Below are 27,769 nucleotides of genomic sequence, written 5' to 3' on the forward strand. Positions count from 1 at the left end.
GGAAGAGGGGGGGGGGTTGTAGCTAGGATGGTCGAAGGGGGAGCGCGAAAGGGGAGGGGTCGTGGCGTGGACAATGACAAGGGGATGTTGAGATCGTACGTGTGTGTGGGATTGGTGAAGAAGTCAATATTCGAAGCGAATGTATATTTATAGACATGTCTAGTTATACTACTACTGATGATGACGGCTGAATAATCTTTCTTTACATGTATATTTTGGCGATTTTAAATTTTTAAAATATTTTCTTGCACCATGAGTGGGAAGATCGAGGTACGTGATTCAATAAATTGCATCAGTTTTCAAGTTACAGAAATTCACGAACAGATTATTAAAATTGAAAAAAAAAAAGAGTCAGAAAGATCTTGTTATAGCCCCCATCCAGCGTAAACAACATGAATATTTGAGGTCACGAAACCAGCTGATTCGCATTCATACAACAGGTTAACAGGTCACGTACATGGTACACAGTCATTCCAAGGGCGGGAATTCGGGGAAACCCGTTTTCAAGCACAATGATTGGCTCAACCCAGAAAGTGAATACTAATTAGATCACGTGCCATCGGCTTTGGGGCGTCTCGTTCACATTCCAATTCATTTCATAAATATAATCCACTCGCAGTAATTAGGCTAACGACGTTGTAAAGATAACTCTATATATAAAACACAATTCCGATATAAAACATATATAACGACATAAGTGAAATTGAAAAATTCATCCAGCGATATTCAAATTATACTAGCGACTCATGTGGGCGTGGGCAAACGAAATACATATCCACTAAAACGTTCACACATATCAACTTCAATAATTCGTACTTGAAATGCAGGGGCCGCGGAAAGGTCTTGAAAGTGGGGGGGGGGGCTGACCACCATGCAAAAAACGCAATCAGGTGGTCCTGTTTTTGTACACGGTTTTGGAAAAAAAAGTGGGGGAGCTGAAGCCCACCCAGCCCCCCCCCCCTGTTTCCGCGGCCCTGAAATGAATATCTGTGAATGAATTGTAAATTCCACTTTGTTGAATGTGTACTTTTATTGAAATCTATTGAATCACGTACCCCCCCCCCCCCCCCCGACCAAGTCCAAGGGTTGATTTTCCACTCGCCATAAAGATTATGCAGCCACAATCACAGTAGACACATCCATAAAAGAATATTAATTTAATTCGCTCCGAACATTGACTTCTTTTCGCCAATCCCCTCCCCCACAAAGTCACAAACATCCCATCATTTTCATTTACATTGCCCACGACCACCTCCCATTATTCTCTTTCTCCTTTACACAAATTAATTTCAAATAATATTTTATTTTAAATCGTAGTTGTTACCGGGAGTTGTTAAGCAATTGTACAACAAATTCATGAAGCATTCACTGTAATGACTAATTGGCAGGCAAAGAGTAATAAAGAACAATACAAATGAAAATACACTGTACGTATAACTCACATTAAAAAATTAGTCGTAATATGATAAAAAGCGTGAATAAAATTAATAAAGATTATTACTTATGAAAATTATAACAGATTCAATGAATATCTAAAGAAAAAAAAAACATTCAAATCGGTTTTGGATCCCATCTAATTTTGGAAGACTCGGATAGATTTTGATGCCATGTGCGATTTGTATTATGTATGTGGCCATGGCGAGCGCTAGTGCAGTGACACAGAACTTGGTAGACACACCGTCGCGAAATTAATCAACACTTTCAAAAGATCGATGTAGAGATCAAGACTTTGGAAATTATGGAGTAAAATTGGAATATAAATGTGAATAATCATTTTGCTGTAAGTAAATGAGTTGGACATTATATCAATCCATTCCTGTGGCTGTGGCTTTGTCATTATTAACGTGATGATGATCTTTTAATAATTTTCTCAATTCGTTCTACGGCAGTGTCATCAGAAATGCATTCAATGAATTCATGTAGATGTAGCTATAATAAGGCTGGGGCCTGGGACGAGATGAAACTAAATTTCGATCGAATTTTTATATTATTTTTTGACACACTTTACTTTTGACAAAATAAATGACAATATCAACTGAAATTCGTAACATCTAAATTACATTGCCCAACCCAGTAACCCACGGTACCCCTCTCTTCTCACTTTATTTTTGAGCGTATTTTACTACCATTTTAAAGACGTAAATAATGAGAGCAATGCGATACGCAAATGCGAGGTAAACATCTTCGCACTTCCCAGATAAGAGAGAGAGAGAGTTAAATTGGGCCTCGAGTCGAGGTCGTATCGTATACAGCATAGTAGCGAAGCAGAGAAATCCCGGGAAGAAATCGTGGAAGAAATAATCGACAAGTTTATTTTAGGATCTGAAAAGCAGATTGTTTTTATTTTAAATATATTATTCAGTTTTTTGTGTGGATCTAGGCCTGTTTTTACAGTTGTCGGCCACGGTTGTCGGGGAAGTTCACGGTTGGCGGATTTGCCCTGAAAATTTTCAGGGTTGTCGGCGCCCGCCAACCGTGACGCGTGGTAGCGAGAACGTTGGTTGTCCCTGGTCTGGAGCTGGACGGTGTGAATGACATTTTGGCAGATGAGATTTGTAACTAATGTAATTGAACGATAGACTTAGGATGCCAGTGCACTATCGCACCTGGCGATGTTAGCTAAAAGTTTTATTTTTATTTATTTTATCACCTCAAATTCAATTTTTGTCAAAATTTATTGCCGAGGCCGAATTGGCGAATATAATTTTTTTTTTTAAATGTCAATGAGAATGAATGAGAGTTGGATGGCGCGTGCTGTGATGCCACTTCTGCTGGCGTCCACAGCACACGACTTCCATGGTTTGATTTTTCTGTGCGCGGCTGCATGTAATGAACCCCTTGGCTTGAGTGATGATAGCCAGATAGAGATCGAGGCCTATTCATCAAATTTCACACACAAAGGTCAAAGCGCACTATTTACAGATTTATTTTGGCTTCGACCTAAATTGAATCAAATAAAAATCATGTGTATTTCTGTAGTACAAAATGTTGAATATTAATATCATTAAAAAATAGAATTGAAAAATATGGTAAACGGAAATTATTTACTTAGAATAGATCTAGATCATACCAGGAGCTTGTTTTTTGCCAAACATTGGAGTCTTTGGACGCAGTTTCCAAATATCAAGCATGCACATGTAAAGTTGTGCGTCGCGATCAATTTCGGTGATTTAGATCATGCTCTAAACCCCCAAAAAATAATTGATTGATTGTTGAGAAAATAACTTATTTCAGCTGCACAAATGCCGATTTTCATTATTACTATCAATAATTTTGATACAGAAATCGGTAAATAATAATTATTTACTTACCAAACGGACCACTTTCGGCTCTAAACATCGGACCTCTTCGCTCTGCTGCGCGCGACTTCGTTCTGAAAACGAGCGCGCGCGTCAACAGCACGCATTTCCAATTCAATCGGCCAATATGTCTGCTGTTTGGGAGAGTGCCTAATTTGGAAGGGTGTTGAATTTCCCGCCGTGGAGAACCCCCGCGGCGGCCAATGCAGATTTTCTTGCGAGAGATCAAGCATGTGCGATCTCGGCGGCGATATTTCCGGCAGAAATCATTTCTCCCTTACAAGATTATTTTGGTCATCGATCTTTTGGAGTCGATAATTAGCGAGGGTCATAAGAATCTCTGGAAGTCAAAATCACAGATTTTACCTCTGGATTTAACCCCTGGAATGATTTTTTGTGCAGCAACCAGGATCTACTGCGTGTGCAGTTCAGTAGCAGACCTGTATGTTCATGTATCACATGTTTGCAAGTCCCCCACCAGTGCGGGTTCCTTGAACTCATTTTCATCCGATATTTGGGGGTTTTACTCTAGATCTACTTCAGTCTATATCAAACCTATGGTGAAGCCAAGGTCAATTGATATGCGCATTTACTTAACCAACAACAAATTAACAAAGCAATGTCTAACTGAGAATTTTAACGATGAGGTTGAGATATAAGTGGAAATAGATTTACAGCCGTTCCCAATGCTCAATGTGTCAATTGTTTCACTTTCAGAACAAAAATTCTTATAAAAAAACAAAACTAGACTGTGAATTTTTACTGTACTGTTTGACATAAAGTCCTGAAGACGTGATTGAGATCTGAGAAATGTCATCAAGCTGGATGGAAATGACACTGGCCATTTGTTTAGGTCAATGACAATGGCACACTCAACAGTAAAATTAGAGGCTGTCAGTGTTTAGTTCAATTCCAATAAGCCCAGTTATTTTCATAAATTTTGATTGGAAAGGCTCTAATCCGGCTTTACCTGAGACTGAGATATTGACTTGGCTTACGATTGGAGTTGTGCATGTATATTAGCCTTGTTGTTTCCCAATTAGTTACATTTAAAGAGAAATTCCAGTAGTTGCAGTAAACACTGATTTCATGAGAAAGTCTGTAAAACCAGGCTTAATTGTCAGTATATCATCGAGGATCTAGATCTGGTACAGTTACATAAACTGAACTTTGTGAAATCTTGAAATCTACGCTGAAAAATGTTCAGACTGAACTTCCCCAACACAGATAAGCGCACGTGGGACTGTGTATAATTGTAGCTTTGAGCGTCGGGCCCGACGCTCTACCCGAATCCTGTGCTTAATTGCTGATTTCTCAGCAATTACACAATTTCTTCCAGAATCCTTTGGCACATGCGTTTTATTTATACAAACAGACACTTTGGTAGTCATTTCATTGGATTCTGTACGAACTCATTTTGATATCGTTACCAAAACTAGCATTTACTTTTAATAAAAATTTCTTTTAAGATATTTGACCCTTCAACTTAAAAACAGGAAGTAGTGTGTACATGTATTTATCCTTTATTTATATTGATAAAATGTATTATGAAATCATACAGTATTTTTTTCCAATTTGCCATTTTCTTCTCTTCAATGAATTAGATGAGGGATTAAAAAGAAGAGCTCAATATGATGGGAGATCAGCTAATCCTCGAGGAGGATTATGATGAGAATTATCAACCCACGGAAGCAGGTAATTAATCTTCTTGATTTAATCAATTTTTTAAATCTTACCTGCGCAGGACAGAAAAAAAATAATGACGAAATAATTTTGCTTTACAAATTTGAATAGGAATTTTGGTCATAAGGGAAAAGCTCTCAAATAATGTACAGTCCTATGTAAAAGTACTTTATATACAGAAGACTTTATGCATAGCAGTCTTTCAAAAATGTGGAGCAAATTGCGATGCGATACCAGGAAAATTATTCCCTGAATGATATGATGATAAGAATAAAAGAGTAATAGACATATAATTACTGTTGTTAACTATCATTTACAAGGCTTTTTGTAGTTTCTCTTTTTTAATTTCATTGAAATAATGATACCATGCCTTCTCCTATGAAATTTATGTTAAGGTGATTATCTTCATTATATTCTTTGTCTGAAACAATTTAATTGCCAAAAGGAAATGGAACATACTTTTCTAAGAGTGTTGGATCGCAAATTATACGAGAGGTGTGTGGTGTTATTTACTTACTGTATTCTTGAATGTAATACAGAGAAGCCTAAACAGTATAAAACAATTAAAAGATACAAATGCAAAATAAATATATTGAAAATATAGCATGATATTTATTAAAGAGGACATAATGAAATCCAAAAGCAATATAAAAGCAGAAATCTCATGGATTAAACTGAGAACTTGCAGAGATAAATTTCCATATTGATCATTGAATGAATTCAATAGATACATGTAGAAGCACTCTGTCATGAAGAAATTCATCCACATTGTGCTGCACTCGACCCAGGTGAAGTAAATGGTACATATGTACCTGGCAAGAATATTTTTTCCTTGAAATAATTGCGTGCCAAGGGAAGGCTTCATGTAGTCGGTGTAAAGCGAGGCTAATTATGACAACAGCTCCTCAACCATTCTGAAGAGTTGATATGCACTCTATAAGTTTCATTGTTATTTTATTGATAACATTATTATAATTGTGAATGTTTTGTTGATAATATTGTAAATTATTATCATATCATTAATATTGTTTAGTAACCAGTTGTAGTAGTAGTAGTAGTAGTAGTAGTAGTCGTAGTAGTAGAAGTAGTAGTAGCATCAGCAACAGAAGCAGCAGTAGTAGTGTAGTAGTAGTAAGAGTAGTAGTATTAGTAGTGATATACTAGTAGTAGTTAAGCTTGTAACCGATTTTGCAATCGGCAACCGATTCCATTCGATTTCACCACAATCGGCAATCACTTGCCGATCTTCGATCATGCCCCTTGAAGGAAAAAATCGAAAATAAAAAATCGGCGTAGATCTGGTTACAGTGCGTGATCGCTCAGAACATATTTCAAGATTGTTTTTGAGGTGCTAGCTATTTAGAGGTCGCATTATTCAGGGAGAAAGACGCGGTATTATCTATGGCGATGTTTAAGAGGATAGATATCTTCTCTTCCAACTCATGGTGATAGCGGATGCCGCCGTGAACTTTGAAAGGTCGTATTACCGACAGAGCTCACTGCGTTACTCTCTTACATCGTTTATGATTATATACATTTTATTTTCAACCTCGTGGTGATAGCGGATGCCGCCGTGAACTTTGAAAGGTCGTATTACCGACGGAGCTCACTGCGCTACTCTCTTATACCCCTTTATAATGATATAAATCTTCTCTTCAACCTCGTGGTGATAGCGGACCCCGCCATAAACTTTTAAAGACTGTACTATTGACGGAGCTTATTACGTTACTCTCTTACATCGTTTATGATGATATTCATTTTATTTTCAACCTCGTGGTGATAGCGGAAGCCGCCGTGAACTTTGAAAGGTCGTATTACCGACGGAGCTTATTGCGTTGCTCTCTTACATCGTTTATGATGATATTCATTCTATTTTCAACCTCGTGGTGATAGCGGAAGCCGCCGTGAACTTTGAAAGGTCGTATTACCGACGGAGCTCACTGCGCTACTCTCTAACCCCGTTTATAATGATATAAATCTTCTCTTCAACCTCGTGGTGATAGCGGACCCCGCCATAAACTTTTAAAGACTGTACTATTGACGGAGCTTATTGCGTTACTCTCTTACATCGTTTATGATGATATTCATTTTATTTTCAACCTCGTGGTGATAGCGGAAGCCGCCGTGAACTTTGAAAGGTCGTATTACCGACGGAGCTCACTGCGCTACTCTCTTACCCCCTTTATAATGATATAAATCTTCTCTTCAACCTCGTGGTGATAGCGGACCCCGCCATAAACGTTTAAAGACTGTACTATTGACGGAGCTTATTGCGTTACTCTCTTACATCGTTTATGATGATATACATTTTATTTTTAATCTCGTGGTGATAGCGGATGCCGCCGTGAACTTTGAAAGGTCGTATTACCGACGGAGCTCACTGCGCTACTCTCTTACCCCCTTTATGATGATAGACATCTTCTCTTCAACCTCGTGGTGATAGCGGACCCCGCCGTGAACTTCAAATTGATTTGAAAACGCTAGCTACCCAAAACATTTTAATAACATATTTCAAATCATCGTACGTGCTTGCGTCTTCTACTTCATTTTAATTGCACTTGCGACTTCAAGATGATGCGTCGTAAGAGATCATTCCAATAATTCTAAATCGCTAGCACCTAAAAATACTTCTAAAAGATGTCCGCCGATCGTTCATTAACCTGTGATCTATGAGAAATATTTTCATTTTATTTTCCTTTGCGCCTTTGCTCGGAAGGTGTGTGTTTCGTTTATCTATCTAATAAAAATCACTCGGTTTATTTTAAAGCAATAACACCTCAAAACCCCTGGCTTTAAAACATGTTCCAAACGATCGCGCATGTTGGCGACTTCCATTCCAATGCATTCGTCTTTGTGACTTTGTCAGGAAGATGCGCGCGACCGTGAACAACATTTTGATGTATTCCTTTGTTTTTAAACATCGCCGATTCGATTTTCGATTCGATTTCGATTTTAGAAGCTTAACTGCCGATCCGATTTTCGATCTGATTTTTGATCCGATTTACAACATTAGTAATAGTATTTGTAATAGAATTTAAGTAATATCATCAATTTCATCATCATCACCACCACCACGGCACCACCATCATCATCATCATTATCCTCTTCATGATTGACATTATCAACATTTATTACCATGATGAAATTTCCTTTTTCAGAGATCCTTGAATATGCCACGACAGTAATTGGCATCGACCCGGAGACAGAACCTCATTTGATGTGGATAGCTCGGGAAGGGATCAGTGCTCCACTACCAGCAGATTGGAAACCATGGTAAAAGCTTCTTCCTAGTAATTAGTTAAAGGGAAATTAAGTTATCATATTTGGGCTGGCACTAACAAAATCCAGTACGGCGAAACCACTCCTTTTAAACTGTGAACACGACCCAGGGTCCCGTTGCATTTATAAGTTAATATTATGGTAACTATGCCATCAAATGGTAACTTTCAAGGAGTTCTTGATTTTGATTGGCTGATGAGCATTGTTACCATCATGGTAATTACCATTGGATGGCAAAGTTATCATAATAGCAACTTTTATGCAACGGGACCCGGGTTTACAGACAGCCTTTTTACAAAAGCAAGTCATTCTTGTGTTCACCATGGCATCTTTGTGTAAACTCAACAGAAATTATGTCTCTGATTTTGTTCTCTCAGATACTGGATTTTGGACCATTAACCGGTGGGGTTATTTTATTAAAACCAAGAACGAGTGGGGCAAAAAAGTGCCATGTTTACAATCATAATAATGGTAATAATAATAGCTGGATTTATCATATAGCGCCTTTTGCCTGAGGATACAAAGCACTTGCTATTATTACCCTGGCCTTAGCTCGAGCTACCATCACCAGCGCTCAGTGCATGCAAGGAATTAATCCTACCGGGTACCCATTCACCTCACCTGGGTCGAGTGCAGCACAGTATGGATGAATTTCTTGCTGAAGGTGTTCAACCCCCCCCCCCTTTAATTTTTTTGATACACCCCCCCCCCCCCTGCTAAATTTGTGTTAAAATTTTTTTGGGGGGTACAAAACGACTACAAATTTTTGGTGAAGAGCTTTTTTTTTTTTTTGCTTGTCAACTTTTCATTCAGCTTGAAACCGCCCCCTTCCTTTCAAAAATCCTGCATACTTCTGCAATGGAATAATTTTGCTTTATGTTTGAAATTTGTTTCTTAGCCAAGACACTTCTGGTGGGGACATCTACTACTTCAACTTCACCAGCGGTGAGAGCACCTGGGACCACCCCTGCGATGAGTTCTACCGGAAGATGGTCCAGGAGGAGAGGGACAAACCCAAACCGGCGGGAGGTTCGGGAGGGCCTGGAAAGAAGGAAGGGAAGAAAAAGAAAGAGAAGAAGGAGAAGAAAGATGCGGGGAAGAAGAACCAAGGCCCATCTTCTGTATGTATCTAATGAAATGATTATTTCGATAATATGCATTATTTATATCACACTCTAAAGGAGAATGTAAACCTTGAACCGGTCCTAGCCTGTTCTAATTTTCCTCTCTTTTTTTTCATTTTTCTTTTCTTTTTTTTCTTTTGAGATACAAGCTTTGCATTGAATAAAAAGTCTGGCATACTTTTAATTGATATGTTATGGGTTATGGGACCCTGTTGATGTTCAGTTGTCCTCATTTTACTGCTCTTAAACAATCAATATCACTCTGCATATACATGTAACTTCTCATTGATTTGTATTTACAGTCTCTTGGTCCCCTGAAAGACAGTGCGCTAGGATCACCCCTGGGAAGTCTGAAAGGTACGGGCCATCTTGGTACCCTCGGCACCCTACAAGATCCAGGCAGCACTCTTGGGTCAACGTCAGGGGTAAGATAGTAAAGCAATATTGACTGGCCTCGGGGCGATACGACATATATCGCCCAAACTAGATTTATATCGCCCGAGTCGTAGACGAGGGTGATATCAATTTAGCGAGGGCGATATATGTCCTTTCGCCCCCAGGCCAGTCAATATTGCTATTATTAACCAAATCAGACATCTAGAGCGAAAATCGTTAAAATTTAGATATTTTAAATTTTTAGAATGAGAATCTAGTTTATCATGTTGAGCAGACTGGGCCTCTGAACTTTACCATTGTGACGTAATTGAAATGACGTGTCCCTGGCCTAGGGACGCAGTATCCAGCGTTGTCTTAACTTGATTACCATTATGACGCATAGCACTCCGCGGTTCAAGGACGCGTAGAATACCCGGATATTAGCGCTGCCTTTTATTGCCCGCTACATTTCCACGCATTTTCTCATTGACTTTCCTGAGCGGGCAATAAATTGGGCCCGTGGATAAACAATTGGAATTTTATTGACCGGCCATTTGATCCCAGTCTTAAGCAGGCAACAATGTTTCAAAGTTGCCCTGCTCAGATGTCTGATACGGTTAATAATATAAAATATCAACTGTTTCAGTGCATTGAGGGACAAATATTTGATATTGGTGCCCAGTAATTACCCAATTGTAGGCAGTTCTTTGGTCTAGGTTCACCCCAGGTGAATCTAAAAGGCACTTGTCATCCCGGTACTGCTGGGACCCCACAAGTCTCGCATAGCAGTCTAGGCTTAACATCAGTGTTAAGATAGTCCCTTTGTCTAATATCCCCCCTAGGGAGTCTGAAAGGCACTGGTCACCTTGGCTAGTCTGGCACTCTACAAGAGTCAGGTAGCAGTCTAGGCTCATAGCATTGAATATCAACTGTTTCAATGCCTTGTGGGTCAAATAGTTCATATTATTACCCAATAACTACCCTGTTGTAGGCAGTCACTTGGTACCATGAATGATGCTGCTCCATGATGGACCCGTTGGCGTCTCTAAGGCACTGGTCATCTTGGTTCCCTAGGCACCCTACAATATCCAGCTTCCTAGAGTGTAGTACTCTTGGCTCAATACCACGGGTAAGATAATATAAGGTCCAAGGATGTTAGTTTTAAGCTTTTGTCAGCTGTGTCTTCTTGAGGTTTTCAGCTTATTTTAGCTTTCCTCTACAAAAGTATGAGAGCTTTTTCAATCTCAGCTTTTTTACATAACACTTGAGGGTTTTTTTCAGCTCTCTATATTTGTGATCACTCATACCCCTGAATATTTACATGTACGGGTACTTATATCACAAAATGTTTCAAATGGCAAGCTGTAAATATATGTTTGCTTTTTAAAAGTACATGAAATCTTTTCATCCTTTTCAGAAGAAAGACACAGGATTTCTGAAGAAGTCCTTAGATACCAAGCCATTGTCTATAGCAGGCAATAGGGAGGAGAATATACAGATGTTACCAGAATTCTCGGAAGACGTAAGATATGATATTTCTTTCAAATTATACTTTATCTTCCACATATGTATGTCTTTAGCTGATCGTTAAAAAGCAGAATAACAAGAATTTTCGCATTTACACTCTCTACAACGCACCGACTCCTTTGGAAATGTGAGTCAAATCACGATGGAGAGCCGAGAGGCTCATGTCGAAAGTTGGTGGACTGGACTGGGACAGTATCGGAATCTCTTGACTCTGGACAACGACATACTTGCAATGGTTTGTCCGGTGCAGATCTTCGGATGATCTGCTGTCCCAGTCCACCAACTTTCGACAAAAGCCTCTCAGCTCTCTATTGTGATTCTAATTGCATTTTCAAAGGAATCGATGCGTTGTAGAGAGTGTCTCTGGAGTAAATGTGAAAACTCTCTATTGTTGTTTTGCCCATCAAACACTGTCATCTCTGAAATTAATACATTTTGATCTTTAGACTGATAACAAATATGATCATTGTCTGGAGTAGGAAAATTTTACTCACTCGCATGGTTAAAGCTAATATTGTGTAAACCCAGAAGAGATTAAGCTTCTTATAAGCTCTGTTTTAATTTGACCATTTTAGGCTAGGCATCATCTTAAAGCTTTATTGAGCTCTAATATACACCTGTTTCATTAGTTTCTGATGTGGAATATAAAACAAATAATCACATTCTCTTTATAATGAAGAGAATCTATCACTTTGTAGGTGATATGTGTATGTATATGCTATCTTACCTCATCTTTGATTTGCTTCTTGATCCTCAACTTTCCATCTGTTCCTCATATATTCGTTTTTAAAGATAGCAACAATATACAGTAGTCACAAGGAGGAAGATCTTTCTTCTGTAAGTGCAAATGAACAAGAAGAAAAAATGACCAACGTTTAATGTTCATCTTTGTCAAGAAGCAAGTCTACTGGAGCAGAGAAAGGATCAAGTTTGTCTGCATATCTAGATGTATTTTTATATTTTTCCCCTTTTGCTGAACAGGAGCCAACTCCAAGATTAAATCTAGATCTTGATCTTCAAGATATTGGCCAGCTGGGTTACGAGGTAAAGGGTCTTCAAAATGTTTTTTTTTTTTCATTATATATATATATATACAACGCGCGACACTGGCACTGGTCCGACGGTCCCAGACCAGTAAAAATTGCCGTTGGGCCAGTAACTTTTCAGAAAAAGCCACATATACTGGTCCAAAAGACCAGTAAGATTATATCTAACTGATACAAAATATATTTTCTTTGCTTTAGTAAATTATGAAATGGCTCTGGCGTCTCAAAAAATGGCTCTCATGAATTATGTTGTGTGTGCGTACTGTTTTTTTTGGGGGGGGGTAACAATAAGTCTTTTTTATATTTTTCTTTATTTTGGGGATCAGTGAATTTTAGGTTTGGTCCAGTAAAAAATTGAAAAACTGGGTATGTACTGGTCTGACATGATCAGGTCGGACCAGTAGAAAAAAGGGTTAGTGTGGAGCCCTGGGGGGGCGTTTCATGAAAGGACTTGTCGGACGTTTAATCCGACAGTTACCATAGTAACAGTACCTCTCAGCCAATCAACATCAGAGAAAGATGTCAGATCTGACAACTTGTCGGATGAAAATGTTGATGAAACACTCCCCTGATATATATACCTGTATGAAAAAAATGATTCAGATAACATGTGATAACATTGATAAAAAGTGAATAGTGACACCACCTCTCTTAGAGGGTTAATTTGTAACGACATGCCTTGAAATGTTCCACCAAAATAATGCAAAACTTTCAAAGTAGTACCCGTTTCTGATTATGATCATTTTCAATGTTTTATATGTTCTTGAATTCAAACTGTATGTATTACATTGTGATATTACAGGGTAATATCACAATAAGTGCATATTTTTTTAGAAGGTTATATTCATTGTGTATTAAAGTAAATGCTGTGTATTTATTTTGATGACAGGAATCAGAAGCAAGCGAACCGGCCTTGAAGCATCTTCATCCTTCTGACGATGAAAGCGACGAAGATGATGTCAATGTGGTAAGCATTGTGCTGCTGATGATGATGGTGGTGATGATGATGGGGATGAAAATGGTGGCAATTGTGATGATGATGGTGATGATGAATGTGAAGAACAAGATGAAGATGATGGTGATGACGATGGTGATGATTATGATGATGTTGATGGTGATAATGATGATGGTGATGGTGATGATGATGATGATGGTGGTGGTGGTGGTGGTGATGATGATGATGATGATGGTGATGATGATGATGATGATTAAGAAGATGAATTTGATGGTGATGGTGATGATGATGAAAATGATAATGGGGATTGTGATGTTGATATTGATGATGATGGATAATGATGCTGCTGATGATGATGATTTATGATGATAATAATGGTTGTGATTATGATTATGATGATCTCAACTCTGGTGTCTTACAACTATGTAAAGACTTCTCTACCTTGTATTATGTATCATGTATTTTCTACAATTCTTATTATCAAGGACTAAGATGAAAACCACCTGTTTCTGATCCTGTTATCGTGGCAAAATATTTTTTAATTTAATAATGAATTAATAGACTAATAATTTTACATCACATTTCTCTTTGCCCATACATCCAAACATTTTACCAGGTGGGTGTTTCATAAATCAGTTTTTACAGTTGTGAATGACTTTGCACACGACTGGTGAGCCTTTCTTGGAAGGTAAATGAACACCAATGAAAATTTTGAGGTATATCATACACCTTGAGAAATGGTCACCAGTCCTGCGTAAAGTTTTGCATAACTTACGAAGGTCTTTATGAAACGACATCCTTTTTCTAAATCCAAAAATCTTGATTGAAATTCCTTTGATTCAATCTCACAGGACTTTGGTATTGATGCCAATCTCTCCAAGCGTCTCGGTCTAATGGACGCAGATAGCCTCATGCCAGCTACCAGTCCAGATCCACCTAAATCAAGGGTAGGTTTCTGCAAAAGAAAAAAAGTTTGAGAAACTTGATAAAATTCTGATACAGGTAGTGATGGTGTTTTTCCCTTTACCGGTTTACAAGTCAAAACATAAAATCTGTTTTGGTTGTGTACTTTTCATGTGAAAATTCATGGAATTTACCTTTGCAAAATGGAATTCATGTGTTTGCTATGTACACTTTGCTGTTTATTAGAAATGACTGAACTGTGGTTCTGACTACGCAAATCAAATGAATGAATCACATTTTTTTTCTGTTAAATTACCAAGTTTATTTATAAGAAAAACCTGTTGTATTTCATATAGGTTTCTACCTGTGAAAATTACTATTGGAATACTAATTCTCAATGAATTTGTCATTATCAGGATTATAAACAAACTGTATGAATGTATGTCATAGTATATTTCATTATCAATGAAAAAAATAATGCAAATATGTATCATATTTACATAAAGTTTCATTGCAATGTTGAGGTATAACTAATAACAATGGTTTATAGACAATTGTAATGAATTGTTGGTTGCCAGATGTACTTCAATTTAAAATGGAAATATTGATGTTCCTTTCATGAAATACACATTGAAAGAGATAACATACTATTTGCAAATGTGTGGATTGTTTTTGTGTTTGTTTTATTCTTTCCAATATATTTGTGATTTTTTTCCCCTTCTCAGTTTTTAAAGAGTTCAAAAAAGGAACCAGAGAAAGGGCCATCCTCTAGACCGCCTTTGTCCCTGGAATCTTCATTAGACAGCCCTCGGGTACCAGATCTAGGCTACTCAGGAACAAAGGTAATGATGAGGGGGACGAGGAGGAAGATGACAGTGATAGTGATGATGATGTGGAGGAGGAGGATGGTGGTGATGGTGATGATGAGGATGATGATAACGATAGTGGTAGTTATGGTGGTGGTGGTGATGATGGCAATTACGAAGGTGATGATGATAAGGATGATAATGATGATGTCGATAGTGATAGTGATGATGATGTTGATGATGATGATAAGGACGATATCGATGATGTCGATGGTGATGTTGATGATGATGGTGGTGATGATGATGATGTTGATGGTGTTGGTGATGGTGATGATGATGATGATGATGATGGTGATGATGATGTTGATTGTGATGATGATGGTGATGATGATGGTGATGATGATGATGATGGTGATGATGATGATGATGGTGATGGTGATGGTGATCATGATCATGATGATCATGATGGTGATGATGATTATGATGATGATGATGATAATGATGGTTATGGTGATTATGCTACTGATGCTGCTGCTGACGATGCTAATCATTACATCGCCAGTGATGAAACAAAAATTAATTTTGAATGTAATAATAATTATGATGATGGTGGTGTAGGTAATGAAGATTATGAGGATAACAAAATTTTCAAGCTGAAGATGGTGATTTCAATCAATTTTTTTTCTTTCCTCTCAGATGGGTGGTGGCACGTTCCCCTCTCTTGGTTCCTTGGCACCATCCTCTGCAGCTCATCTTCCAAAACTCGACAATGAGAAACTTCAGAGAGAAGCTAGAGAAGAAGAAGAGGAACTCAGGGCTAGCATGGAGCAAAGTTTACAGTCAAAGTAAGTGTTTATCTTTTCATATCCTTTCATTTCCAGAATGAAATAAGTAAAAGACACTATGTAAAAAGATGTATCTTGATGTTGGTTTTATTTTCATTACCTCTGTCACTGTTTCTCTTGATCTTTGAATCTTTTCTTTGAAAAATAATAAAACTATGGACCCTGGGTAGTCACTTCAGATCCGAAAACTATTCTCCCAGCTTGCCCTGCTTAACATGATAATGTTATTATTACACCAGCCTTAGCTGGGCTTCCTACAGTAGGTGCTCAAGTTGAAGGAATTTCTTCCTACCGGGTACCCATTTACTACACCTTGGAGGAGAATGGCAAATGTCGTATTTCTGATCATATTTTACTTTCAGGAGAGTAGATATGGAGAAAGATTTGAAAAGGAGCTTGAAGCCGAGGAGACGACACTACGTAAGGCAGCAGGAGAAAAGACTAAAGCTGATAGGTCTATGATAGTTGTGCTAGTGTTCATCTTTTGTATGATTTTTCATATTCAGGAGAGCTGAGATGGAGAAGGATTTTGAGAGGGAGATTGAAGCAGAGGAGACTGCACTATGCAAAGAGCCTGAAAAATAGGCAGAAGCAGGAGCTGATATGTCTTTAATTGCGCTAGTCTTCATCTTTCATATAATTCTTCATTTACAGGAGAGCAGAGATGGAGAAAGATTTTGAGAAGGAGCGTGAAGCAGAGGAGGCGACACTACGCAAGGAGCAGGAGAAAGGCTAAAGCAGAAGCTGATATGTCTGTAATTGTGCTAGTCTTCATCTTTCATATAATTCTTCATTTACAGGAGAGCAGAGATGGAGTACGATTTTGAGAAGGAGCTGGAAGCGGAGGAGGCAACACTACGCAAGGAGCAGGAGAAAGGCTAAAGCAGGAGCTGATATGTCTTTAATTGCGCTAGTCTTCATCTTTCATACAATTCTTCATTTACAGGAGAGCAGAGATGGAGAAAGATTTTGAGAAGGAGCTTGAAGCGGAGGAGGCGACACTACGCAAGGAGCAGGAGAAAGGCTAAAGCAGGAGCTGATATGTCTTTAATTGCGCTAGTCTTCATCTTTCATACAATTCTTCATTTACAGGAGAGCAGAGATGGAGAAAGATTTTGAGAAGGAGCTTGAAGCGGAGGAGGCGACACTACGCAAGGAGCAGGAGAAAGGCTAAAGCAGAAGCTGATATGTCTTTAATTGTGCTAGTCTTCATCTTTCATATAATTCTTCATTTACAGGAGAGCAGAGATGGAGTACGATTTTGAGAAGGAGCTGGAAGCGGAGGAGGCAACACTACGCAAGGAGCAGGAGAAAGGCTAAAGCAGGAGCTGATATGTCTTTAATTGCGCTAGTCTTCATCTTTCATACAATTCTTCATTTACAGGAGAGCAGAGATGGAGAAAGATTTTGAGAAGGAGCTTGAAGCGGAGGAGGCGACACTACGCAAGGAGCAGGAGAAAGGCTAAAGCAGAAGCTGATATGTCTGTAATTGTGCTAGTCTTCATCTTTCATATAATTCTTCATTTACAGGAGAGCAGAGATGGAGAACGATTTTGAGAAGGAGCTTGAAGCGGAGGAGGCGACACTGCGCAAGGAGCAGGAGAAATCCCTGAAGCTGATGAGGGAGCGTCTGGAGAAGGAGCTGGAGGATGCCAAGCTGGAGCTCCTGGAGGACAAAGAGGATCATCTACGGCAGCTTAAAGAGGAAGCTCATAAGGAGGAGGAGAAGGAAGAGGAGGCATTGGAAAAGGAGAAGGCCAAGAGTATCAGGTTAGATTTAGAATTATTTATGAAAGTTTCTCTTTAAAAAAAAATTCATTTTTGCCCATTGTAATGAGGCGTTGCATAATGTTGGAATCAATAGCAAGTCTATTTTGTATCCCAAAAGTAATCATACTCTACGTCTGGCAATCCAATTGCGAATTGGCACTTGATTGCTACTCTGCTTATTGCAACAATGCGTGTACATTGATGATTCCTAGTTAAAATTGATCTATTGATCATAAAATTGCAACAAAAATTTGCTATTGATTGCAAATATTTTATTGCAACACTCCCTAAGAATGAAAGAAGTGAGGAAGACATAGTGAAGTGAAACCTGCATATGAAGACCACTGAAAGTTAGATGTAAATATGAAAGAACAATTCTGATTGGTTCCTGGTCTGTGTTCTGAGCAAAACGTACATGGGACAATGATATTGATAGGCCAATTCCATCTCCTTGGCTCCCATCATGTCTGCAGAAGCTACTGTATATCATCACTTTTTCAAAGATGAAGTATTGTTTTAAAAGTAAAAGAAAGTGGTAGCAACGAATGATTATTTCATGAGAAAATCTGTAAAATCAAGGTTAATTGCCACCATATTATCATAGATCTAGTTCAAATACATTGAAATAAACTTATCTTTATGAAATCTTAGCTGAAAACAGAGAATTCTGATGATCACTAACCCAAAAAGGCATATGTGGGACAAATTCCCCAACATTTTATGAAATTTCATGCTTTATTTTGCTAATTTCTCAATAATTACAGTTTTTCCAAGAGTCATTTGGAACATATTTTTTATTTCTACATACAAACACTTGGGTGGTAATTATATTGGATTGTATTCAAACTCATTTCGAGATCGTTACCACAACTGGCATTTATCTTTAAGCTTTTCATATAGACCATTATTCTAAATGATATCTAAATCAAATTCTTGACTTTAATTTCTTATTTTTTTTCCTTTGATAGTGATCTGAGGAAGAGGGTAAGAGAGGAGACGGAGGAAGAGGAAGCGATGTTGATGGAAGGAAAGTCAGATGCCCTCCGGAAATTGAAAGAGACCATCAAGAAAGAACAACAGACTGAAGAGGATAAAATCAGGTTGGTTAGAGCATCTAGAAGATAATAAATAGAACTGCCTGGCTATGTTGACCATCGAATGAAGAGGGGAGATGTCTAAATTGTTTAACATTGATAAGTTTCTTTTGTTTACAAGTTAATAGATATATAATGAGGCTGAATGTAAATTGTTTTTGTTTTCAATATCTATGACAGTAATGATTCGCACAATTTTCAGGCAAAATCCTGTTATCCTTATTTATAGGATTTCTATTCTTACAGTCCTATACAGCACATCTTTTTTATTAATAGTGTGGTAACTTAGTTCAAACTAAAGATAATTTGATGGCAGCTGCCTATGTTTACTCTCTGTGTGCAACAAGGTAAAATTGGATGATACTCATTCAAAGCTGTTTTGAGTAAGGAAAGGCCACTTCATACTGACTGTTGCAATACAATTTCAAGAAGTTTGAATATCAAGTTATCTTTCACCGGGAACCTATGCGGAAAATCAGTGCAATATCATTGTTCAATCATCTTACAGGGAAGCGAAGGACAAAACATTGAAGGATCTCAGGGATGAGGTTAGGGAGCTCCGAGAGAAAGAAGAGGATAAACTGGAAGAAGAGAAGAAGAAGGTGATGGATAGGATTAAGAAGGAGGCGGCGTCGTACCAGGAGGAGAAGATGGCCGACTTGAAGAAGGGACATGAAATGGTGAGTCTAAAAATAACTTTTGATAATTTTATTTATGAACGTATTTATTTATTGTTTATACGCCCTCCCAGCCATGGCGTAATTTCCTTCAGCAAGAAACTCATCCATATTGTGCTGCACTCAACCCAGGTGAGGTGAATGGGTACCCGGTAGGAAGAAATTCCTTGAATGCTTGAGCGCCTAGGCAGCTCAGCTAAAGCCGGGGTAATAATAATAGCAGGGCCCGCTGGTAGAACAGTTTTCGAAACTGAAGTGGCTACCCTGGGTAAATATACCTATAATTAATATTTTAAAAAGTCCTACAGGACGTATTATGGTATCATGCTCGGTGTCCGTATGTTAACTTTCCCTTGTAAACGCGGTAACTTCAGTTTAACTTAACCTAAGCTCATATAATTTGGTATGTATGATACTAGCGTGGCTCCCAGGTAGCCTATCGATTTTGAGTTTAAAAGGTCAAGGTCACAGTGACATGTTTTCATCTTACCTTTCTGAAGTCCTTGTTAACACGATAACTTTAGTTTAACTTACACTAGGCTCATATAAAATGATACTAGCATAGATCCCAGGAATTCTATTAATTTTGAGGTCAGAAGGTCAAAGGTGAAGTCGCCACCTTCCACTTTTCTTGCTTGACCAAAAACTCCATTTTCCGTATTACAGGTGGGCACATTATGTGCTCGCCTTAGCGACACTCTTGTTCGTGTGTGTTCTCAGCATTCATAAGCACATACTGTACATGTACGTATGATATACTGTATGTTTTATTTTACCAAAGGTCAGCATTGCTTCACAAATGGTCTGAAACTCATTTAAACCGACAATCAAAATAAGATGATGAATATCAGGGCTCCGTTTTACAAAGATTTGCGTTTGATCCGATCAACCACAACTATGATGTACTTGCATTCTTTAACATTCATCATTGTCTTGACCACTCTGTGTGTTTCCACTTTGTTTACATGGGACACTGCAAATTTCCGGGAGGAAAAATTATGACAATGATGAATTTCCATATAAGACGGGACCCAGTTTTTCCTTTCTGGAGATCTTACACTGGCCATGCACTCATTTTGATATGGCTCAAACACTTGGGGGAAGAAGGGATTTGTAAATATGTTTTAGTGTTAGTAAGTTATTGTTATAATTAGTTATAGTTATAGAGTACTGTTCCATTTATTGTACAGTACCACAGATTGTCAGCATTGTTGTGCAAATGGTCTGAAACTTATTTGAATATGGCATTATTTCTCCAGGATTTAGACAAGCTGAAAGAAAAGCTCAAATCCGAGCAGCAATCATCACTGGATGAGCTGAAGAAGACTTTTGAAGAGGAGATTGAGAAAAAGAAGACCGAAGCTAGTCAAAAACACAAGAGGGTATGTGCCTACTACATGTATGTAGTCAATCACATTTATGCTATATGGGGTGAACAAGAAATAAACAGATGTGTGGGATAGCAGTTTCCTTTGAATGTATTTTATTTCATTACCTTCATCGTGATTTCATTTTGATAAGCTTATCAAATTCAGCTCTTCAACTCAAATTTGTTTAAGTATCTAGAGCTTTAATAGAAACAATGTGTTTTAAGCCCTTTGTAATTATTATTATTTTATCATTATTATGTCCGCCTGTTGCATTGTTTGTCTAGGATATGGATGATATTCTATCTAATCTACGGGAATCCCAAGAAGAGGAGAAAAGGAGAGAGGAAGAGAAACTGAGACTAAGCCGTAATAATCAAGCTGCTATTAGAGATATGGAGACAGGGGTAAGACACGTGTCCCGTTTCACAAAGCATTGTTACAGTAACAAATGCACAATTTCTATCACAAATTTACCATCAGCCAATCAGATGGAAGGATTTCAGTAGCTTTTAACTGTTATTGCAAAGTTGTTATTGTTACAAGTTTTGTGAAACTAACCCTTGATACTTTCAGCTGTGCTGTTCTGAGCAATTCTTATTGAAACATAAATGCCAGTTGTGGGGCCCGTTGCAGAAAGAGTTGCAATCAATCGCAACTCTAAAAATCATGCGCAACTTGATTTTCAACCAATCAACAGCGTGCATTTGGGACTTGCGATTGATTTTTTGGATTGCGTTTAAACGCAACTCTTTCTGCAACGGACCCGTGGTGAGGATCTAAAATAAAGTTCAAGCAGAATGGAATAAAAAATGTCTGTTTAATGTCCAGTGCCCATGTTCTCGGCAACAGCAACGCCAACGTTCGTCAGGACATCATCTTTTTCTTCCAGTCTTGCGAAGTGCTCTAGTTTGGAAAATCCAAACTTTATTGCTTTTCTCTTGCTCACTGCATCGGCATTTAGTAGCAATTCCTCCAAGTCTCCCTCTGTCAGAAGTTCGAATCGCGGCCCCTCCGTGGCGGTCGCCATTTTTCTTGTTTATAAACAAACGATCGTTTCAGAAACTATAGCAATAGCGCACTAAAGTGGATATCGTTCATGCATCCAGTAAAATAAATCGTCCGGGCCAAATTTTGCTCTCGACCAATCAGATTGCAGGAATCACCAAGAAAAATTGAAAATATGTGCCAAATGGTTTTTGTAGACAACGAGTAAATGCCGAGAAATTCTCAATATAAGACCTTCCAACCAGGTGCTTGATCTCTTCCAAGCAATAATAATACATTGTTTTTTTTTTTTTTTTTTATTCAATTTGCCCCCCCCCCCATAATGTATACACTGAATACTATTTAGTCATGTACTTGACACAAAGGAGACCCTAGCCTTACAAGCCCTGCTTTTCGGGGGTTCTCCTTGTCTTTCGTTCAATATGTAATTCGTTATTTGCTGTGTTTCCTTTTTCTACTGTAACAATGGTTTATGATTAATTGATTTGCATCTGTAGAATGTGAAATCACTCTTGTAAGACAAAATGTATGTGCAGAAAGAAAGTCAAGTAGATATCTTATCTTGTCTTATTTCCTTTGCTTTCACTATTTTGTTTTGAATACCCAGATGGATAGTATTCTTCAAGAACGTAAACAGGCACTGAAGGAGGAGCATCAGAAGGAGATAGAGAGGATGAAGAAGGATCAAGAGAAGAAGATACGAGATATGACCAGGGAGCTCAAAGATGCTGTAAGTTCAAAGGTCAAAGTTGAAACTTTAGACTCGTGTACCCTTCAGCCTGTTGCATAAAACTTTTTACCTGAGAAAACTCCGGTAAAAACTGAAAACTAAGGTTAGTCTGATTTCTGCCATTGACTTTAACACAGGGCAAAAACTCAGGTAAAAAATATCTGAGTTTTCTCAGGTAAAAAGTTTTATGCAACAGCCTGGTGTTGTTAATTGGATTTTAAAGGATGCACAAGACTTGCAAAAAAGTCAGGATACTTACAGTAATTTATTTTTATTTATTTCTTTGTTTATTTATTCATTTTTTGTCTCACCTGCATAGCAGAGTGAGACTATAGGCGCCGCTTTTCCGACGGCGGCGGCGGCGTCAACACCAAATCTTAACCTGAGGTTAAGTTTTTGAAATGACAGCATAACTTAGAAAGTATATGGACCTAGTTCATGAAACTTGGCCATAAGGTTAATCAAGTATTACTGAACATCCTGCCTGAGTTTCATGTCACATGACCAAGGTCAAAGGTCATTTAGGGTCAATGAACTTAGACCATGTTGGGGGAATCAACATCAAAATCTTAACCTAAGGTTAAGTTTTTGAAATGTCATCATAACTTAGAAAATATATGGACCTAGTTCATGAAACTTATACATAAGGTTAATCAAGTATCACTGAACATCCTGCATGAGTTTCACGTCACATGACCAAGGTCAAAGGTCATTTAGGGTCAATGAACTTTGGCCGAATTGGGGGTATCTGTTGAATTACCATCATAACTTTGAAAGTTTATGGATCTGATTCATGAAACTTGGACATAATAGTAATCAAGTATTACTGAACATCCTGTGCAAGTTTCAGGTCACATGATCAAGATCAAAGGTCATTTAGGGTCAATGAACTTTGGCCAAATTGGGGTATTTGTTGAATTACAGCCATAAATTTGAAAGTGTGTTGGTCTAGTTCATAAAACTTGGACATAATAGTAATCAAGTATCACTGAACATCCTGTGCGAGTTTCAGGTCACATGATCAAGGTCAAAGGTCATGTAAGGTCAAAGAACTTTGGCCATGTTGGGGGTATTTGTTGAATTGCCATCATATCTCTATAAGTGTATTGGTCTAGTTCATAAAACGTGGAAATAAGAGTAACCAAGTATCACTGAACATCTTGTGCGAGTTATAGTAGTTTTCAAAATCAGCACTGCTGCTATATTGAATCGCGTGATGCAGGTGAGACGGCCAGAGGCATTCCACTTGTTTATTTATGTAGTTATTTTTATTCTTTTTATTTTTTTTGGGGGGGGGGATTTGGACATACCGCACAAGGCGTTGAAATGATCCCCCCCCCCCCCCCCGCCCATCCCTCAGCATAATTAGTGTAACAATTGAATTGAAGCAATTAATTGATTGAAACAGCACAAGATGAGGAAGGAGAAACTGCCAAAAATAGATAAGTTTGCACTGAAAGAATTTTGAGGGAAAACATCATGCTTTGAATATAACATTCAATCCTCTTGTGTATTTTCTATCCCATATGATGTTGATAAAAGTCAGTATTTCCTTTGTAAAGGTAATCATAGAAAATCAACCAAATCATAAAGTAGCCTGGAAAAAAGTCGACATTTCAACTGATGTATCTGTCTGCTTTTAGGAACAAGATGAGAAGAAAACCTTGCAGAAAGAGCACGAGACGGAGAAGGAGAAACTGGCAAAAATCCACAAATCCGCGCTGAAAGTGTTGAAAGAAGAGTTTGAGCAGAAGAAAGAGGTTTTACACAGCAGCCATGACGATGAGGAAAGGGCGTTGAAGGAGGTAAGGACTGGATTATTTCTCTGACAGTCTGACATGTGTTATGCTGAAATTTACAGAGCTCTGCATATATAATTGGACGCCGTTGACTATTATTGAATATATTATGAAACAGGCCTCAGAATCAATCTTTCTATGATGAAGTTTTATGATAAAGAAATAATTAATAAAAGTACTTCAGGAGAGCCCCATGAAAGGACATGTTAATGTTTTACCTGACCGAGTCCTTTTTTATGACAGTTACCATGTAGTAACAGTCGTGATTCTGTGCTTCTTACTTAATCAAAATGAAGGAAAGTTGTCAAATCTGACAACTTGTCAGACAACATATGTCGATGAAACCCTTTCCTGGGAGGCGTTTCAAGGGGAGGGTTTCATCAACATTTTTGTCCAACAAGTTCTAAGGTCGGACAACTTTCCTTGATTATGATTGGCTGAGAAGCACTGTTACCATAGTAACTGTCGGATAAAACAGTACTTGTCAGATAAAACGTTTTACAAGTCCTTTCATGTAACGCTCCCCTGAAAGGACTTGTCGGACGTTTTATCAGACAAGTCTTGTTTTATGCGACAGTTACTATGGTAACAGTGCTTCTCAGCCAATCATAATCAAGGAACGTTTAGTCAACTTGTCAGATGAAAAAATTGTTGATGAAACACTCTCCTGGGGCCCGTTTCAAAAAGGACTTGCAACTGTTGTAACTTTGCCATTATGGCAACTACCATGGAAACCTTGATTCTGATTGGCTGCTGAGTCCTGTTACCATGGTAGTTGCAAGTCCTTTATGAAACGGGCCCCTGAACAATGATAAGATACTGATTAGAAAAATTTACTTGTCCTGCAGGTCAGCGAATCTCTGAGTGAGCGGAAGAAGGTCCTTGAGAGACAGAACAAGGAACTTGAGAGAGAGGAAGAGAAGATTGCAAGGAGAAGAGCCAAACTGGAGGAAGAGAAAGAGAGACTGCAGCACGATCAAGAGGTAACATCAGTGACTTACCACTTTAACTATTTGTCTTGTGTATTATATATTTGCTTTGTGTATCATCCTTGCCATGTCGTCTTTATATCTCTATGTCTAGTGTATTATGTCTCTTTACCTTCAGTATTATGTCTCATTGTACTCTCTTCTGAAATGAATTAGTTCACTAAAGTAGGTGTCCCATTCCATAGACAACCTTGGATTATATCCATTTTGCCATAATTGTAACTCCCTTGCTTAATAGTTGATTTCATTCACACTTGCTTCCTAGTCATGTTACCATCATGTAAGTTACTGTCCCTTAATGTTACAAGGCTATTTCAAGTTTTGGTAATTGTACCTCAGGATGAATGTTGCTGTTCAGTCCATTACTAGACTATATGAATATATGAGACTTTAAAATAGTGATTTGGGGGATATGAAATAAAAATGCCCTTTCCTTGATAAACAATTTGCAATTTATCTCGAAAATGATATTTTGATATCTGCATACTTTTCACATTTTATATATAAAACCACTTTTTTAAAGCATAGAATGGGTTAGGAATTTCAGGATAAAATCTCTGTACCTGTGTTCTTTCCAACCACTAGATTTGTAAGGTAAGTTTGGTTGGCATTTAAAAAATAGAAATTATACTGAGAGAGGACACTGTAAATCTTTATAGATTTCAATATCAAATTTTCCGGGGTCAGTGGCTAGAAAAAATGTACACTTTTGTAGAATTGGAGTTTTAGAAGCTACTCAAGTATTACATAACCTTTACCATAGCTTAAGCATGAGCATTTCAATTTTCATGCAATGGGGCCCAAGTTGGTATCAATCTGTTTCTTTGAATTGCCCGGATTGCAGGAGGTTCTGGAGATGAAGGGAAGGAATGGAGACATCTCTCAGATGGAAGATATGGAGAAGGAGAGACAAGAACTGGTTGCAGCGATCAAGAAGGAGAGAAGGATGCTACACGAATTGGAGAAGGAGAAGAAACAGATGGAGGGGAAAGTCAAGAGTCTGCATGCACAGTCTAGGTGGGTATTATTTATCAGAAGAGAGAGACAGAGAGATTAGAGGGAGGTGCAGAGAAGAAGTAATTTGTCAAAACTTGCAAAAAGCATGCATTTTCAGAATGGTATCGCGTTCATGGTTTAGGTATGATAAAGAGAGAAAGGGAGAGAGAGAAAAAAGAAAAGAAATGGGGGAAAAGTGTATGGGAAGGAGGCACAGGTGTGGCAAGGAGAGAAGGAAAAGAAACTGATGGAATGTGCATTATTTGTTTTATAAAATGGGCATGTAGTATGAATTTGTAGTGGAAAGGTTCAAACCCTCCAAATTTTCGAGGAAAAGACACTGATGGAAAGAATCAGAAATAGTTGTGATACTGAATATGCACTGTTTAGAAATTATTATCATTTATATTTTACAGACATTTAAATGGGGGCCTCGATGAAGGCATGACCAATGGTTACCATGACAACCCCTCCACTCCACATGTCTCACGTTCCAGAAGGAAAGCAGACGTTCCCGACACACCAGATGTTGACCTATTAGACCTGAATGAGCTTGACCCTCTCACGCCCTCCCCTACGAAACAGGTCCGTCAAATGGTACATCCGAGAGACTTGGCAAAATCTCCTACTGGTCGGGATGTTCCATTCTCAACGGGTAAGTATTTCCTTTCTAAATGAGAACATTTTTATCTTAGTGCTACTATTCAAATTATCCCTTACAACATAAGACTGTCAAAAGATACATCCCAGAGATTTGGCAAAATCTCCTACTGGTCGGGGTGTTCCATTCTCAACTGGTAAGTATTTCTTTTCTAAATGAGAACATTTTTATCTTAGTGCTATTATTCGAATTATCCCTTACAAAACAAGTCTGTCAATTGGGACATCCCAGAGACTCAGCAAAATCCCCAACTGGTCGGGATGTTCCATTCTCAACGGATGAACATTGCTTTTCAAAATTACATATTTTTTAAAATTCTAATTCTCATTTAGTCTGATGCCCAGTTAATCCAATTTCCACTTTATATACAAATATTTTTGCAATTTGTCAACTGAAAAAAAATGACTTAGTGGATATTACTATGAGACAAAATGAATATAGTCTAACTGGAAATAAGACAAAATGGTGAATGGACTAAATGGCAATTTGACCAAAAGGGAAGAAGACTTAATACTGGCTTATACCCTGTGGGACAAGACCAAAATGAAAGTAGATTAAGTGGCAAGGTGTCCATCCTTTCATATTGTCTTGCAGAGCTTGATGACGAGGATGACTATGAGATGCCGCGTGGGGGAAGGAGGTATGCCTCTCACAAGGCAAGAGGAAAGCGAGCTGCCTATGACGACGATCAGATGTACAATCCTCCTCTCCCATCGAGACATAGAGGGCGCCATGCATGGCAATACATGGAGTCTGATGCTTCAGAGGAGTTTGACGATGTGACTGCTAGGCGACAGATGGCTAAGAGGTTAGTTAAGTAAGAAAAACTAGATCTT

The 27,769-nt window shown here is 38.2% G+C and overlaps 1 protein-coding gene across 1 annotated transcript in view; it reads left to right on the top strand.

The window, feature by feature from the left end:
- Positions 1 to 27,769, top strand: part of LOC129266213 (trichohyalin-like) — a 40,175-nt gene that overhangs the window by 1,492 nt on the left and 10,914 nt on the right. The window contains exons 2-22 of the mRNA XM_064103785.1: positions 4,904 to 4,994; positions 8,141 to 8,255; positions 9,160 to 9,382; positions 9,688 to 9,810; positions 11,178 to 11,282; positions 12,269 to 12,331; positions 13,223 to 13,300; positions 14,140 to 14,235; positions 14,917 to 15,033; positions 15,694 to 15,842; positions 17,373 to 17,612; positions 18,581 to 18,712; positions 19,215 to 19,386; positions 20,643 to 20,765; positions 21,038 to 21,157; positions 22,366 to 22,488; positions 24,132 to 24,293; positions 25,136 to 25,270; positions 26,121 to 26,293; positions 26,689 to 26,927; positions 27,528 to 27,741. Of these exons, the coding sequence (XP_063959855.1) occupies positions 4,931 to 4,994; positions 8,141 to 8,255; positions 9,160 to 9,382; positions 9,688 to 9,810; positions 11,178 to 11,282; positions 12,269 to 12,331; positions 13,223 to 13,300; positions 14,140 to 14,235; positions 14,917 to 15,033; positions 15,694 to 15,842; positions 17,373 to 17,612; positions 18,581 to 18,712; positions 19,215 to 19,386; positions 20,643 to 20,765; positions 21,038 to 21,157; positions 22,366 to 22,488; positions 24,132 to 24,293; positions 25,136 to 25,270; positions 26,121 to 26,293; positions 26,689 to 26,927; positions 27,528 to 27,741 (2,966 nt within the window). The 5' untranslated portion in view covers positions 4,904 to 4,930. The remainder of the gene's footprint in view (positions 1 to 4,903; positions 4,995 to 8,140; positions 8,256 to 9,159; positions 9,383 to 9,687; positions 9,811 to 11,177; positions 11,283 to 12,268; positions 12,332 to 13,222; positions 13,301 to 14,139; positions 14,236 to 14,916; positions 15,034 to 15,693; positions 15,843 to 17,372; positions 17,613 to 18,580; positions 18,713 to 19,214; positions 19,387 to 20,642; positions 20,766 to 21,037; positions 21,158 to 22,365; positions 22,489 to 24,131; positions 24,294 to 25,135; positions 25,271 to 26,120; positions 26,294 to 26,688; positions 26,928 to 27,527; positions 27,742 to 27,769) is intronic.

The sequence above is a fragment of the Lytechinus pictus genome, chromosome 8 (assembly GCF_037042905.1).
Source record: "Lytechinus pictus isolate F3 Inbred chromosome 8, Lp3.0, whole genome shotgun sequence".
Classification (NCBI taxonomy): Eukaryota; Metazoa; Echinodermata; class Echinoidea; order Temnopleuroida; family Toxopneustidae; genus Lytechinus; species Lytechinus pictus.